Source organism: Protopterus annectens, chromosome 17.part0 (assembly GCF_019279795.1).
Source record: "Protopterus annectens isolate FY-2018-M chromosome 17.part0, PAN1.0, whole genome shotgun sequence".
Lineage (NCBI taxonomy): Eukaryota > Metazoa > Chordata > Ceratodontiformes > Protopteridae > Protopterus > Protopterus annectens.
In genome coordinates this window covers 426,208,072-426,225,528 of record NC_056751.1, presented here as the reverse complement: position 1 = coordinate 426,225,528, position 17,457 = coordinate 426,208,072, and the positions used below count along the sequence as shown (strand labels likewise).

Genomic DNA, 17,457 nt, shown 5'->3' with positions numbered 1-17,457 from the left:
TCTTGGAACCTTTGGGTCCAGCAGCCCAGAAGATGGACTAGGCATAGAAACAGAGAAGGGTCTCTTATGGTCCCCTTTTGAAGCCCTTGAAGGAATGATGGTGACTATTGACCAAACCATCCTTCGGAACAGACAGGGAAGTGCCAGCTGGGAGGAAATCTTTATTAAAGAAAAAAAAAAAAAGGCGCTTCACCTTTGATAGTCCTGGAACCAAATCCCTCATGGACAGAACAGGAAGAATCCAGGTGGGCAGCCCTCAAGCAACAGGCGCACTCATCATTAACATCCTGCGAAGAGAGCTTGTGCCCAGAAGCAACACATTTTTTTGAAACCCTTATCCATCACACCAACTCTACTGAAAAAAAAGCACAGACCAGACCTATGTTAATGCACAATACTACCTATAAGAAAAAAAAACTCTATGCAAACTACTTATAAGGAAAAAGTATTAACAAGACAGGCGGAACACTCTAAGGCAGGAAAAGCCTGCTGCTAACTACATAAATACAAAGAAACACAACCCCCCCCCACACACACACACACACACACACACACACACACACACACATGCAAGCGCACACAATGCCCCAACACCTAATCACTATAAACCTATCTAATACTATGTAAAGTAAATAGCGAGGGTTGCTGCTCAACTGGCGAACGCTCGTTCAAGCAGTATAAAATCAATATTAAAATAAATCGGAGTTGCAGAACTGAGCGAAAACAAGTTGAAACGCAAGATATTTGACCACCAAGTACTTTATTATAGAAGATTATAATCAAGATAAGCGCTTTCGCTATGTAGCTTCATCAGATCTTATGATACTATGTATAAGCTAACCTAACTACGCTCTAAGGGGGATAGGGAACAGAAAGGACAATAAACATAAGACTAAAGGATAAACCAAAAAGCAGAGCCACAGTGAGTTGATAGCTGGAATGGTGGCAAAACTGATCTGGAGTATTCTGTAGGGAGCGAGGGATTGTGGGTAAGGGAAGCAGAGCTCAGCAAGTTGAAGTGATGGATTTGGCCAGCCTTGGAACCAATAATCTGCAGGCTGAATCCAGACAGAGAGGACATCAGATTCAAAAGTTTACACCCAAGCAGATACTTCAAACCACAGTGGGGGGCTGGACTCAAATTTCATCAAGCATAGAAAAACGTCAAGTAGTACATCTTAGTCGCAGACTTCAGTCAAGGGAAGAACTGTATGCACCTGTGGAAAACTAATACTTGGGAATTGTGGGGGATCTCCAAAAGCTCCAACTCCAGTATACTAGGAAAATCTCTTCAAGGGGCTGCCCAAAGGAAGTGGGCAAAATAAAACGCTTCTGAGATCGAAGATTGTAGATCTACATCATAGCAGTGATAGTAACATAAATTCAGGTGGGCCTTTCGAGGTAAGGAATAGGAAAGTGTAACTTTTGGGACACAGTCTCAACTCTAAGCTCTGTTTCGTGAGAACTTCTTAACAACATTTTCTAGAGTCTAGAAGGCAGGAGAAATGCAAAAAGTTGGAATAAGCTGTGGAAAAATTTAACCGTTCTTTCAGAAGGGGAAAACAGGAGAACAGTAGTAAGTGTTACTAAAGCTGTACAGAATTAATGAGAAAAACCCACAAAATTCTCTAAAATACAAGTTACGTTTGTGCTTGCTTTTTCAGTAAATATGTAAAATTGAAAAGTAAGCTGTGAAATTACATACAAAACCAAAAGCTGTGTATTTGCTAGTGTGGGAACAAACTCAACTCCTCAACTGTGCACACCTCTGTAATGCTTGAAGCCTAATTATCCTTGTAGATACTATTTTACGTCAAAAGATATGTTATTTTTGAGACTTTCCCCAGAAGTATGCAACTGTGGAAACAAAAAATCCATCTTCCAAATTTAAAGTGGAAGCCAGCAGGAAATCCTGACTCAAAGGTAGAGACAGGGGGATTTGTTAGCTAGAGAGTTGCTGAATTTTCTTTCTAAAGCACGCACAAAAATAAAAACCTGCCAGTATGAACTTTGCAGATTCTGTTCTGTTCTGATCCTGGAAGTTACATGGCAATGTGCAGTATATCTTTATCTAAAAGATAATTTGTCTAGATTATTTGACAGTATGCCATGTGCAATCTTTCTGTTCAGAACTTCTGCATATTCACTTTTCAGCTTTAGCTGGATCAAAGCATCTACTGATAGTTTTTGACAACTGGGACCGCAACTCCCTTCTAATGGTAAAGACAAGGGATAAAAGCTTCTATAAAGGATAGCTGTGCTGGTTCTACAGGTTTCTGAGATATAAATGCATCTCCCTCTCCCATATACAGATTTTCCTTAAGTATCATAAGGTTGGAGACTGAGATGCAGCCTGGTACTCCTAGGACTGACAGGTCCTCTGTGCCAGTAATAAAAAGCTTCAACTCTGATTCATGCTAGTAGGAACAGTTTATATTATTCTGTAATCAGAAAGGTCCTAAGTGGAGTTAGGCTTGACATGAACAAGTTTAAAGAGAACCCCTAAACTGGTTAGACATTGCACAGTATGCATCAGAAATGTCTGAATATCCTCCAAGGAGGCATCTTCAATTAAACGATCATTTAGATATTGGTACATATGGATCCTCTGCATCCTGAGATGCAGAAACACTAGAGTTAAGCATTCGGTGTAAAATGGAAGTGATTATATGTCCTGCCTTGAGCCTCAGATATTAGCAATGTTCCCTGTGGATTAGGATGTGCAGGTATGTTTCCTTCAGATCCAGGGCAAATAAAACAGCTTCTGGTAAAGGAGTGGAAGCAAAGATGGCATGGTTAACATTGTGATTTTTTTTGATCCTCAGAAGTTTGTCCAGTCTGACTAAATCCAGAATAGGTCTCCAAGGGCTAAGCTTTCTTTGAAACTAGGAATAACCTGGAAAAGAATTATATCCCCCCCAAGGGTTTTCGGTTCAACTTCAAAGAACAAGAGCTATGCTAACTGCACCTGATCCTTCAGGACAGGATGCATGATCATAAATGCCAGAAGGATACAGCTATATATTCTAGTCTAAGGATAACATTTCTCTTACCTTTTTGTCTGGTATCAGGCTGAACCAATTTTCTTTTAAATGGACAGCTCACCTCCCAGTATCTGAGGCAGTGGAGTAGTACAGAAAAAGATCAGGAGAGGTCTGGAAGTACATTTAGTATTGTCTGTTCTTATCTTGAATACGAGTGAGATCTACCTCCCATTCAGCTACCCTTTTGCCTACATCTGCCTGTACCACCTATCCCAACTTTCTTTTCAAAGATCCCATTCTGTTTGAAGCAGTCAGACTAACTAGTTTTTGTAGAAGCACCACAGTTTTATATGGTATCATCTACTATACCTCAGTATTAGGAGAAGAAATAAGTGTTTGACCAACTATTTCTTGGAGAGAGGACAAAAAAAATATTTTTTTATCCAGACAGGCCCCAAAAGCCACTCCCCCATCATATGGTAAGGATCAGAGTCTCCCATCAGGCATCCTTACCAATAACATTTGCTGCTGCACTGCTTCAGGTGCAAAACAGCATAATATCCTCATTCCATAGCATGCTTTCACACTTTAAATGTACGAGATAACTGGCAGATTCAGTCTTTCAGTATATCATCTATTAATTTTGCTGCTATATTCTCTCGCTTTGAGGTTCTCACCTTGGTATTTAATAATGTATGTGTGACAGTCAATCACTCTAAATTCTAATGTACAAGATTTACAAACCATCTTTCCACAATCAATTTTGCACTCAACTTTCCCGGTCATCTGAAAGAAAGCTAAGTACTGAAGCCAGTTTAAAAACTTTCACATTTCTAGAGAAACAACTGCAGGGTTTACTACCAGTTTTTTTTTTCTACAGGCACTTACAGGTGTCCTGCATACAGTAAAAGCTCTTCGCTTTACTGGTGGCTAGAAGCCGGGAATCAGGTTCTAGTGACTCCATTTTCAAAGACAGCCTCAAAAGCTTGGAACACTTGGGGGACATTCACAGGGCTCTGTTCCTCCACATGTAAGGGGTCCAGGTATCTCTTTTTGGACTCCTAAAAAGTCTTCAAAACCCACTTAATGTGTTCCCTTATTAGATTAGGTTATTCTACAAAGGAAATGTTTTCTGGAGGGGTGTCCAACAATATGGTCTCAAGCAGTACTGCAGCAGAGGGTTAATGAGAGATGTTTGGAAAATACCAGATCTTACCAATGTGACATTAATTCGAAGGAACGTGAAAGGACTGTGCTTTCTTTGTCTCTCTGCAGGGGAAACAACTCTGCAATATAAGGCTGGGTCACCCAAGGGATAAACTTATGGCAATGCCCCATAGAATTTTCAGTGAACTTTTGACCAAAGATGGCAAAAGCAAACATCCAGATCTTGACCATTGGACTTAAAGAGATTGGCACTCTCCCAAGGTAGGGATTTTCCATGAAACCAAAAGAATCAGGGAAGGCTCTGGGATTTCTTATAAAAATACTCCAGGAATATCATTTTGCAGACAAATTTCAGATGGTGCAGCCACAATTTCTGAAGGACAGATGTACGCCATAGGCATCAAGAAACCAACATCCAGCCTGGACATCTTGGTATTTCAAGCACAGGCCTTGAAAGCTGCATGACAGAAAACCCCAGGGAAAGATAAAGATGAAACAGGTCATGGAACAAAGCAGTGCCTGTAATGTTTTCAAGCCATCAGACTGATGATGTCACAAAGTCCTCTCATTCCCTTGCCTGCTTGTTCATTCATCATCAATTTTATAGACTGTTCTCTTAACAGTGGTATGCATCTCCTCTGGAAATCTCTTAAGTCTTTAGATGTTTGTGAAGGGTTCTTCCTAATGAATTTGTCATCCCTTATACTAAAGCAATGAGTTAATTACGGCCCAGGAAGGATTTTAAATTTGGGTCCAACAAAGGGGCATTTTCTGATCGAGACTGACAAACACAAATGGCAATCTTTATGCAGTATTTGTCGTCTGCAGGCACACTTATTTGCAAGCTTTACCAGAAATATTGTGAATCTCAGAAAGACATATTACACAATACAACAATGACAGTATTTATAAAAAGTGAAATTCTGCAATTTATTGCTCTAAAGTGATTAAAAAGGTTCCCAAAGGGGTTACTTATTCTCTGGAGGTTGCCTGCAAAGGACTGTAGGACAAATGAACTGATGATCACTTCTTGTAGAGAGAAAAAGAATAGAAAATGGAATGAATTGTATTTTTTTCGCACTTTCTCTCTCTCCTTTAGTCATATATTAGACTAATGTACCAGGATAAGGAAAAGTCCAGTTTCTGAAACTCAAAGACAGAAAAGGCAGATATTTGTCTGTAGTAAATTTCCATGGCTAAGTAACCACCCTACAGAAGTTACAGCTATGATAAATATCAAACCTACAGCATTCAGCTAGTCCAATAGACAAGTCTTCTCCCACTTGAATTTTTGCATGGCTTATGGTGAAAGTACAAAAAATGGTCAACAGTAAACACCACAAAGTAAACTCAGCTCTGTTTACAGAACAGACTCCACTTTCTCCTCTACCACTCATCTGCAAGAAAGAACTAAAGTGGTGTTAATCAAACCTCATATGAAGAACACTGGCAAGCAGAGCCAACTAACAAAACAAAGTTCTGCATAATTAAGGCCACATGGAGGTGTGTAAGTTCTATTAGTCCGCTACAGATACCAACTACCTCATTAAGATCAACTTTTGAGAATTGTACGTTTACAAAACACTCATAAGGCTTTCATGGACATCAGAAGAAAAAAGCAATACGTTTATCTACAGCCATTGCACAAGATCAATAATGTATACCTTTCGGCTAGCTCAACATGGGCCTGTTTTCCAGCATACTCATCAGCTGTCCTTGTTAATTCCTTGGTGATGACCAGCTGTGAGATGTCAATTCGGTTGCAGAGCAAATCAGAAATAACGTCCTTTGCATGCTCCACTGCTCCATTAGGATCTCTGCCCATGAAAAAAAAAAAATCAGTTAAAGAATCAACTGACAAAACACAAACAAAAAATTAAAGTCAGTTTAGTGAACAAAATTAATTTGTCCCTGTTAATTAAGTTTCAGTATTATATGCAAAAACTTTATGAAGCAGCATATAAAACAGTTGTACTGACAAACCAAGAACCAAACCAAACAAATGAAAAACTTGAGTGGAGAACCAGGTGCCCAAAAAGACCAGTAACAACAGCAGGGAGATATCACCAAACGATTATTAAAATCAACAAGCAGCAAAAATAGAAAGCGATAGCAGTTTAGCACTTTCGTCTAGGTAAAGACTTCTTCAGAACTGCTAGTACATCCACTATTTCACTTAATAATCTTTTGGTGATATTTCTCGGCTGTTGGTACTGGTCTTTTTGAGGCACCTGGATCACCAATCAAGTTTTTCAACATATAAAACAGGTTTCACAATCAGAAAGATGCACACATTTGGAAAACAATAATCAGTGGTGCATATTATTTAGTGAATGCCAAATACTGAAGACAAGTTACTTTTTCAGTTGCAGGACCCATTATAAGGGCATTAGGTTATATTCCTTCATAGGTGTGAAGTAGCTACATAAAAAGAACATTATATGTAGGTGCCTATAATGATTCTGAGAACACTTCATCCAGAAGGAACTTGCTTCTCTGACCATACACCAGCAGAAGGACCATCTCAACTATAAGCCATCACTTTTTTTTTGCATTCTCAGATAGATTTTTCTTTGGGTCCCCAGTAATCAAAGAGGAACACCACATCCTCAGGGAGGCCAGGTCTCATATTTCCTCAGCCTTGCTTTATTAACTTGCAGGCTTTGTAATTTCTAGGGAAAGACCTAGCAAACATTCTAATAAGACATTACTGATGGGAGACAGCTGGAAATAAAATAAACCTTTCGGGTGGATTCTTATTCATCAGCTAATATATGAAAGGACTGTAGTCAATAGTTATAGAAATAGGTGCTTCTTTCTTTTATCATCAGCTGAGCCCACCAGTTGAATCCCAACCATTTATTGAAAAATCTTCACACAAATCAAGAAAAAAATTACTGCCTACACTAATTACAAGGGTACACATTTGCTCACCCGACAAGGAATTCTAGCAACAGGCATAAGGTGGCAGGGCTGTTCAAGCAAACAAGAATGGCAATATGGTATTTCAGACCCAGAAAGGATTTCCCTCAGATTAGTTGACATGGTAGGAAGTAATGTTTTATGTATCATTAAGAACCTCCCCTCTGCCTTGTCCCACAAGATGTACCTGAAACTGTCTCACCTCCAGCTATCACAGAAGATCAAATCCTAAAAGTTTTAAAAACATCTAAAAATGCTGCATTAATGGGTCCTGACAATATACCAGAATGCATCATAAATATCATGAAGCACAATTCACCTGCATCCCTAACACTGTTCAGTCTCAGTCTCCATGCAGGTTTTGTACCAAGCAAATGGAGAACAGCTAGTCATTCCCCTGCTTAAAGGGTAACCTTCCACAGAACCAGGCAATTACAAACCCATATGTCTGACCAGCCTCATATGGAAAGACTTCTAACATTAATCTATCAGTCCATAGGAAACCCCCAAACAATGGACACATCTCAGTTTGTATTTGTCAAGGGCAGGTCATGTTTGCTCAACCTGGTGGATTTTTTGAAAAAGTCACCAAAGCAATGCATGACCGCAAAACATTAAATACTATATACCTCAACCTGGCCATAGCTTTAGAAACAATTCCCCCTCAGGCATAGTAGAAAAGCTAAATAAACTGGGAATAAACCCTTGTGTTACCCGGTGAATTGCCAATCAGCTCACAGATAGCATGCAGATAATCAAAATTAGGGAAGTTTCCACTACGGAGATACCAGTCACCAGTGGAGTCCACCAGGGTTCTGTGCTGTGACCTCTCCTGTTTGGGATCTACTTTTCTGAAGTACAAACCAATACCAAAGGGCTCTAAGTCTGCACATGACTGCAAGCTAAGAGCAGTCACTGATTCCCCAAATGACTCGGCCATTCTCCTGCAAGAAGGTCTGTCTCATATAACTGGTATCAAAATCATGGTCAGATACTAAATACCAAAAATGCATTACTTTATCCTTTGGGAAGTCGGAACCCCAGGAAATGACCACATTATGCCCTTAAGAGTTGACCCAGTTGTTCAGGATTTGATAACTTATGTGGACAGTGATTTAACTTTTGACCAACATATGTCTGTTGTTGTAAGAAAGCCCTTCTGTACTGCACAGCTTATAAACAAAGGGATTGTGTCTAAATCTAGGGATGTCTGTGGCCATCTTTACTCAGCCTTCATTACGCCAATCATTGAATATAATACCCCCTTTGTCATGTATCTGTCCACAGATAGGTAACAACTGAACGCCTACAGAGATACCTTACTAAAAGGATAAAATGCCTAAACATGTCCTACATGGACTGACTCAAAGCCCTGTCACTATACTTAGTACCCTATAGACTGCTAAGAGGTCACCTGTGTCAGGTATACAAATCATCCTCCAACCAATTACTGATAGATTTACTGCACATCAGTGAGTTAAATGGCATCCGAAACACTGTCTAGGAATCTAAACCTCTTCTGCAACACCAACAAAATGGTTTGGAGTGACAGTTAATATTTCAGAGGACACTGCTGCTGTGAATCAGACTTCCTATCCACATTAAACAAAGTTCATTCCTGTCCATTTTTAAGCTCAACTTAGATCTATGGATGGAGAAATGGAAAATTTATCCCAGGACTGCTTCTTGTACTACCAATATTCAGATACAGCTCCTAAAAGCTTTATTCCATGCTTGGGTCCCTCAAATTATCTATGGTACGATCCCATTTAATCTCATTAAATTACTCATTCAGGTATTATTGATAAGCTCACCAGCCTGGGCATAAACCCTTACATCACAAGATGGATCGCAAACTGGATCTCAGACAGATCCCATAAAGTAAGAGTAGTGGGATCTATGTCCGAATCCAGACCAGTAACGAGTGGTGTGCCTCAGGGTTCTGTCCTGGGACCCCTCCTGTTTGGCATATACTTCTCAGAAGTACAGGCAAGCACGGAAGGGCTGTGGCCGACTAGGTTTGCGGACAACTGCAAATTGGGTGCTATAATAGTCTCCAGCCAACATGGAGATCCTACAGAAGGGCCTAAATGAGACTGATGCATGATGTCAAAGCCATGGTCTCAAGCTAAATGCAAAAAAATGCGCAGTAATCCCCTTTGGAAAAAACAGAGTACCCGCAAACTACAACACAGTAGGTAATGCCCTGAAATCTGAAGAAGAAATAAGGGATCTAGGGACCCAAGTAGATAGTCAGCTTTCCTTTGATAACCATGTTGCCAAAGTGGTTAGAAGATCCTTCTATGTGACCCATCAGATCATAAAAGGGTTCACATCAAGATCTAAGGATGTAATGGTGCCCCCTCTACTCTTCCCTCATCAGACCCATTATTGAGTACAATGCACCAATTGGAATGTACCTGGCTAGACATCTCCAGCAGCTGGAGAGACCACAGAGGTACCTAACCAAGAGGATTACTGGCCTCAAACAGTTGCCCTATGCAGCACGATTGAAAAAGCTATGACTGTTCTCTGTTGCATACCACTTTCTCAGAGGCGATCTTTGTCTAACGTACAGAGCCATGTCCTACCCAGAATTGTTGAACATGCTCTATCTAAGCAAAACCAAATCTACTCGAGCTACACGCTCTAGGGATATAAACCTCAACACAACAATGAATAGAACATGCTGGAGGGATAGATTCCCTTCGCAGACTTCCCTTACTATGGAGCAGGGTCCCGATCTACATAAGACAGAGCCCCTCACTATCACTCTTCAAGAGGAAACTTGATGAGTAACAGAAAGTTCACACAGGGGATCATACCAACAGCACTACTAGCTAGGGGCCAAGGATACTAGCTGCTAGTGCAAGGGTCTAGGGAACTACTAAAGGGGCGGTGAATACCGCACAACGTGGTTGGGCTAATATATGCCTTCGGGCAGATAGTCCAGTACCAACCTATGAACCTATTAGGGGTAATGCATAATTACTGACCATTAGATAGGTAAGGCCAGTCAATATTTATTTATTTTATTTATTTCAGTTTGATGACTGGGGAAGTACACTGGGCTAAGAGCAGCCCATTTTCAGTGGAGGCCTGGGGAGAAAAGCTCCAATAACAGTAACAGTAACAAATATTTAACAATAATAATAATAATAATAAACATGCATATCAAGCAAATATATAACACATGCTGAAAGTACAATTAACAAAATATGAAGAGATACACAAGCATACGTATATAGAGCATCTGTAGAAATAGCAGATATATATTCAGTACACAGATATACATTCAGTAAGCAGAATAAAACTTGGTAAGAATTTACAGAGGTAGGATTTGTGCATTAATAAAACAATGGGAGTTCAGAACAAAATATTAGTGATGCTTTTCAGGTATCGGATGCCGTCCATGCTGAGGGTAAATTAATTACATAAGAAGAGATGCTTTTGGTACAGATTGGTAGTAGTGGTAGTAAGCAAATAACTTTGTAAGGAAATAATACAAGCACACAGGGAATTCCATAGGTGAATCATTTCTAGACAAGAGTAACAGTATTTACATAAATAGATGTATAATAGCAGATAATAAAATGAGGGTAGAAATGCAGTCCAGCAGGTAATAAAATGAGGGCAGAAATGCAGTTCAGCAGTAATTGTATTTAGGAGAAAGGTAGGATGGTGGTAATAAGCAGATTTTAGGAGTAGAAAAAGGGTGTCAATAGGTGGGGGCTAATGGGTTTAAGTGGGGAAAGAGCAGGGGCAAGTGTAGGAGGGATTTGAAGTTGGAGAGGTTTGGAGTAGTTCAAAGGGAGGGGGGAGTGAGTTCCATAGTTTGGCTAGGAAGTATGAAACCAGAAAGTGGCCTGGGGTCCAGGAAGGTTTGTGGACTTGTAGGTTTTGGTTTTCAGATCACAGTGAGCGGTTTGGAATATAGGGGGTTAAGGTGGTGGAGAGAGCAGGACAGCTGGATGGCCTGAAGATAGGTTTGTAGGCAGTAGTGAGTTTTAAAAGTTTAGGTAGTTAGGTAGCTCTAGCCATTGTAGGGACTGGAAGGAGAGGCAGTGATGGGAAGAATTTTTGGAGTATGTAACGAATTTGCTTATTTTATTGTAGCTGGATTCTAGTTTGGACTGTAATCCAAGTTGAATGTTGGTGAGCAGGGGAGCACCGTATAAGAGAGAGGGGGAGAAGGTAGGAGGAGGCTAGGGCCTTTCTGCAGGAGGGGGTGAGGAAGAGACCTAGTTTTTGATGTTTTTTATGGCAGTTTGAATATGGATGTCAAATTTTCTGTGCTCATTAATGATGACATCAAGCAGCTGTGTATGAGATACAATTTCAATGGGGTGTTATCCTGGCTTAGTATAGTGAAGGAGGCATTGTCAATGGTGGGATACGCTATTTTCAGCACAAAAAATGGAAACTGCCTACCTTTAATATAGCCCCCGCAAGGGTAGCTAGCCTAGTACTTACCTATGAACCTATAAAAAACATTCTTGTTAGGTCTAAAATTGAGAGGAATCCAAAACAGTAACAAAAATTACAATGAAAGACAAAAGGCATTAAAAAAGGAAAGGTTCAAAACGCTGAATTTTGAAGTACAAAGGAATCACTAGAGTCATGGTCCAGGTAATAATGCCTGCTGAAGTGAAGGAGTGAAAATGTGATCATGAAACTGCAGCACAAAAAAGGCTACTGGTCTGCCACTGTGACATTTTTAAGTAGCCATATCTCTGGTGGAGAGACCTTTGACAGCAGCACTTTCGAGTGGTTTGCAGCCTGATGGCAAAAGATAATGCATTTTCTAATCCACTTGGAAAGGATGTGCTTGAAAATATCTTCCTAAACTTGTGAACCTTTAATGGGTTGAACCTGAACTGGTGATAAATACCCCTTAGATCTCTGCAGGTCAGTAGCCAAAGCTTCAAGATCCTGCAATCAGAGGCAATGATGTTTAGAAAATATTTTTCAGAGACGCCTGTCAAACCTTCAGAAAAAAAAAGTTCAAATTGGGGAGTACAAGGACTCAGTCATGAAGGCAAAGTCCCAAAAGGGGAACAGTCTTCAAAAACAAGCTGGGAGCGACAAAACCTATTTATTAAAGAAATGCTTGAAAAGCCAGCCAGTGGCAGGACCCAGTCCAGTCCTCTTCCCCAAGGATTTGATGGGTTAAAAATAGCTAGAAAATACACACTAATTACAGAATTGCTAAGATCCAAATCACGAAGACCTGAAATACATCAGCAGTGTCTGTAACCTAAATGACTGGGAAAGCATCGGATATCACTCAGCATAAAAGAATCTCCACTAATCTGAAGAGTACTTCTATACATTGGAAGGCTTCTTGGCAACATTTCACTCCAATAAGGCCCAAGAAGGAAGTTCCAGCAGGAAGAGGGCTTACAGTAACAGCTATGCCCAGGAATGGATCTGGCTGTCTCACCAATAATGAAAGACTAACTTGCTTGCATCAGGAAGGGTTCCTGTACTACTATGGACAGCACAGCCTGAAAATAAAAATCTACTACTGAATCATCAACAGGCAACAAGAATGTTTTTCTCCTCCTTTCCTGTACTTTGTAATTGGATGCAGAAAAAAAGGGAAAATATGGAAAGGTATACAAGAATCACTGTTGCTATAGGTAACAGGCTGCATCTACAACTATTCCCACTTCTTGGTTTGCAGCACAGAGTACAAAAAGGTAGAAGTACATTTTTCACAATAAGGTTGATCTCTAAGGTTCCCCACTCCTGAAATATCTACTCCAAAATCTTCAATTCTATAAAAAGGAGAAATTAATAGGATTATGGAGTCAGCCATCAAGTTTACTCTACCTGGAATTTGAACTTTTGAGAAGCTCATACGTTTGTCAATGGCCCACTGCCAGATCTATACCTCTTCTCCACAGACAGAGATGACTATATCACCCCATCTTATGTTCCACATAATGTACTGGTTGCCAGTTTAAAACTAAAAGAATTCCCATGCACACAGCCTTCAATCCAAATGTTTCAAAGCCCAGGAGCAATGTACAAAACTTCAGCTAGTAGATATAAGCCTACCTTTCCTCTTCCATTGCAGCAGGGACCCACTTCCTTTGAACAGTGGTACGCCCAAGATGAGCACCATGTCCTATTAGCAAACTGTCCATCATCAGAACCTGCTATAAGTCAAGTCAGCAGGATAAGATCCACCTTTAGACTGGAACTGAATGTCTACTATCAAATGTGCAGACAGGTACTGGAGAACAGCAGGAAGATCAATAAATGCATGGTGACTATGCATCACCTGATACTTCAATTCAGCATTTGAGCAGCCATAAGATGCTCAAGGCATAGGAGAGTCTAAGCTTCAACCATTTACTCCGTCACCTAGGCTGATCAAAGATTGACCTCCTGGAACCTCTCTCCATGGTCAGGAATACAAAAAAGCATGTCCAGCTCCAACATCAACACAAATTCTCAGCTGAGATCAGATGGGACTTCTATCAGTTTTATTTCTGACCTCCCCAGGAATTACAAAGTGTCCACTCAAGGGACACCACCAAGAAGTTTCTTGAAAGAGCCACCATGGGCCAGTCATACATTTTGAGAAACAGAGGTGCTCCTTGTCCTGCAAAGCCTCAGTCACCATGGCTAACACCTTGATGAACACTATGTAAGCAGAGGGTTTACTATCAAAATGTGGAAAATCAAAATAATTTTCCACCTTTTCACTGAACCAGTTTACCAAAACAGGTAATACCAAATTGCCAAAATTTTGGAAAGAGCAACACAGAACTGACATTTGAACACTGGAAGTTCCAATGTTGAACGTCCGTGTTACCAGTAATGTTTCTGCGGGGGGGGGGGGGGTATCACTGTCCCACCCACCCCCTGCATATTATATATTCCAACTCAGAGATCGCACTACAGTGAGAAAAGGGTACATTTCCCGGATCCCCACTATAGTGCGATCTGTTATCAGAACATCGATTCCACATTAGCAAATGCACATCACCATTCGCTAATGCGGAGTCTAACATTTTCTGGATCAGCATTACGAAAACTTGAAAACAGCCTTTTGACCTTCCTAGCTTCACATAAGTGCCAATCTAAATTTTGATAGTAAACCGATGCAGACAAGTCATCAACTGTCAGCAGTTAATAATGAAAGTGTTACTTGCCCAGGGTTGACTGAAGGAACTGTCAATGGAAATCCCAGAATACTGTCCCAGAAAGAGTCCTAAGTCCACTGACTCTATCCAAGTGACTGTTGAAACAGGTTTATGATGTTTTGCAGTTGTTATCTGAGATTTGACAAACCCAATGTGCTCATGCTTGCATCTGTCCATGACTGTAGAGAAATCTTCCCATTCAATACGAAACATTCATGAGCTACTAAAGGCCTTGTTCTGGAGAATGGACAAACACCAACTCTTTTAAAGCCAAGTGTAAGGAAATAACCCTACCCCCTTATCTACCAATAGCATTAGATGAAAAAACTCCAAGTGCCCAGATGACAAAGATATCTTCTCTTTGAGGGATTAGCCAGAACAGCTGGAGCTCTGGGGAGGAGGCAAAAAACAGTCTAATGCTTAAAGGCCTTTCTTCACTTCTAAGGTTTTGGGAGCTGGCTAGGCTTAGAAAAAGGATCTGTAAGGGTTAACAGCCATAGTGAGAACCTGCTTCTTCTGAAATCCATCCGTCATGTCTTGCGAAGGCTGGATAAATAGAAAGTACAGTTGTGTACACTTAGCATAAATGTAGATGTTCGAGTGTATTCACTGTTGCAGTCATCACATTTGGGTTATCTACCTGCAGGTAGCCCCCTCAGCCGGCCTGAATACCAGAGTCTTGGATTCCTGCTTCAGATGCCCTCTCTTCTTCCATGATGTCAGTTCGTCAGGGGTATAAAACATGCAGCCGACACCATTATATCAATTTTTCTTGTCCCAGATGTCAGGTTCCCCCACAATGGGAAGCAATTATATGTTGCTGTACACCTCCATCAAAAAGCAAATACACCAAACAAGAAGGAAAGGTAGAGCCAAGAGAAGTCAGGGGGCTGGAGGGAGGGTAACCAGGACTGCAACAGTGAATACACTAACATCTACATTTATGGTAAGTGTACACAACTGTATTATGTTCTTCATGTTTCACTGTTGCAGTCATCACATTTGGGTTGATTCCCAAAGTTAAGGAAGGGAGGAGGAAGTTAGAGAGCATTAGGGCCAGCTACTAGGCCCTGCAAGACTGCAGTGGCAAAACTATCTCTGGATTTGGAAAAAATAGGCATGTGGTAATGCTTGGTGAAGGTATGTACAGAGCTCCAGGTAGCAGCTTCTAGGATGTCCCTGGTAGGGACTCCTCTGAGAAAGGCTGTACAGGTAAATGCAGCCCTGGTGGAATGTGATCTTATCCCCTGTGGTGTAGGTTTTCCATGGTGCTTATAGCAGAAATGAATGCAATGGGCTATCCATTTAGAAATTGTTTGCTTTGAAATGGCCTTCCCCTCTGCCGCTGCAGCAAAGCCAACTAGCAGCTGTTCAGATTTTCTGAGAGGCTTAGTCCTGCCCCAAAAAAATCTAAGTTGTCTGTGCACGTCCAAAGAGTGCAGTATTTGTTCTCCTTTATTTTGTGGATTCAGGAAAAAGGTAGGCAAATGAATGGACTGATTTAGGGCCACACTAGACACCACCTTGGGCATAAAGGAAGGACTGGTCCTGAGGGAAACCCTGTCTGCATGGAAGATAATGAAGGGCTTCACTGCCATGAGGGCCTGTAATTCAGACACTCTTCTTGCTGAAATGATGGCTAGAAGCAAGGCTGTTTTCCAAAAAAGGAATTTCAACTCTGCAGTTGCAACTGGCTCAAAAGGAGGGAGAGTGAGCTTTTCCAATACAAAAGTTAAGGTCCCAGGCTGGAGTAGGGGCTCTCCATTTTGAATTTTGGGATTACCAAAAAGGTGTTTAGAGTAGAGAGGTCCAGGATAGGACACCAGGAGCGGTCTTTTCTGGGTACCAGGAAAAGTCTTGAATAAAAACCTTGTCCCCTTTCTTCTGCTGGGAGAGGCTGAATAGCCCTGATACTTAGAAGAGAGAGAATCTGCTCTAGAGCCTCTTCCCACTGATTTGGGAATAGGTCTGGCCAACAGTTTGGGGTTGGTAAGGTGTGGAAGTGGAATCTGCATCCTTGGGAAACTATATTCAAAACCCATTTGTCCTGGGTAATGAGTTCCCAGTTTTTTGCATGCAGGGCAAGCTTTCCTCCTAAGGGAGCAGGTAGTTGAGCAGGGCTTGGAAGGGTTAAGGTTAAGTCATTGTGCCATTTTTCCGTAGGGTAGGTGTCTTACTACTCCCTGCTTTGATAGTGGGAGCCCCCCACTGCTTAGGAATGTGCGTAACTTGAGACTGTAACCTAGGTGGCCTGCTGTTGCTGGGTTTGGACTGAAGGGCTGGAAGAGGCCAAAAAGGACCAATTCTTTGAAGACCAATGCCTACTAAAATCTGGGAGGCTGTACTTGCAGGAAATCTTTAACAGTTTGCATAGATTTAGCTTTTTCCTCCACCTTTTTGAGGACTTCTTCTGTTTTGTTGACAAACAGGCAGTCTTGGTTTAAGGGCGCATCCAATAATTTAGCTTTAACATGACCTGGCAAGTTTTGTCCCTTAAACCAAGCATGCCTTCTAAGTGCAGACCCAGTGACAGCAGCCCTGCAAGATGCTTCTGAAGAATCAAAACCACATTGCAAAGTATGTTTACCAACGTGTTCTGCAGAATGCATTAAATCCTGTAACTGTGTTCAGCACAGTCAGGAATCAACAATTTTCTGGTTCAGTAGTCCCATAATATGCTGCTGGTACTTTAACATATGAAACTGGCAATTTAAAGCCCTAATGGCCAAAGTAGCAGAACTCTATACCTTCTTACCCCCATCTGTCCAAGGCTCTAGAATCTCTATCAGAAGGGGTAGGGTTTTTGGCAGCAGTAGCCTTAATGCCCTTAGGTCCTTGGGAAATGGTCTCTGCATCCGCAGTAGGATTCTTGAAGGGGAACTTGAGAGAGTCAGGTACTCTAATACCTGTCAGGTTTTCTGGGTGCTGGAGTAAAGTGTCTGGGGAAAGGCAAGATTCCAAGAAAGCATCATCTACAATGTCCAGAACAGGAGGGATAGCTAAAGGCCTGTGTTGAGGGAGGAGAAAGAATTCCCTAAGCCTCTTTTTGGAGTCAGAGTAATCCTGGCTTTCCCAGCGGAAATGCTCCCCAAGAGCGTGCAAGGTTTCACCAAAAGAAAAATGTTCCGGAGGAGAAGCAGAGGGAATGGAATCCTCTGCATCAGAATCCTCATAGGTAGATGAGGGTAAATCCTGGTAATCAGAAGAAACAGAAATATAAGATTCCT

The 17,457-nt window shown here is 41.2% G+C and overlaps 1 protein-coding gene across 1 annotated transcript in view; it reads right to left on the bottom strand.

The window, feature by feature from the left end:
• Nucleotides 1-17,457, bottom strand: part of POLD1 (DNA polymerase delta 1, catalytic subunit) — a gene marked incomplete in the record, with an annotated part of 1,583,142 nt that overhangs the window by 695,025 nt on the left and 870,660 nt on the right. Inside the window, 1 exon segment of the mRNA XM_044059378.1 lies at nucleotides 5,816-5,968. Coding sequence (XP_043915313.1) covers nucleotides 5,816-5,968 — 153 coding nt within the window.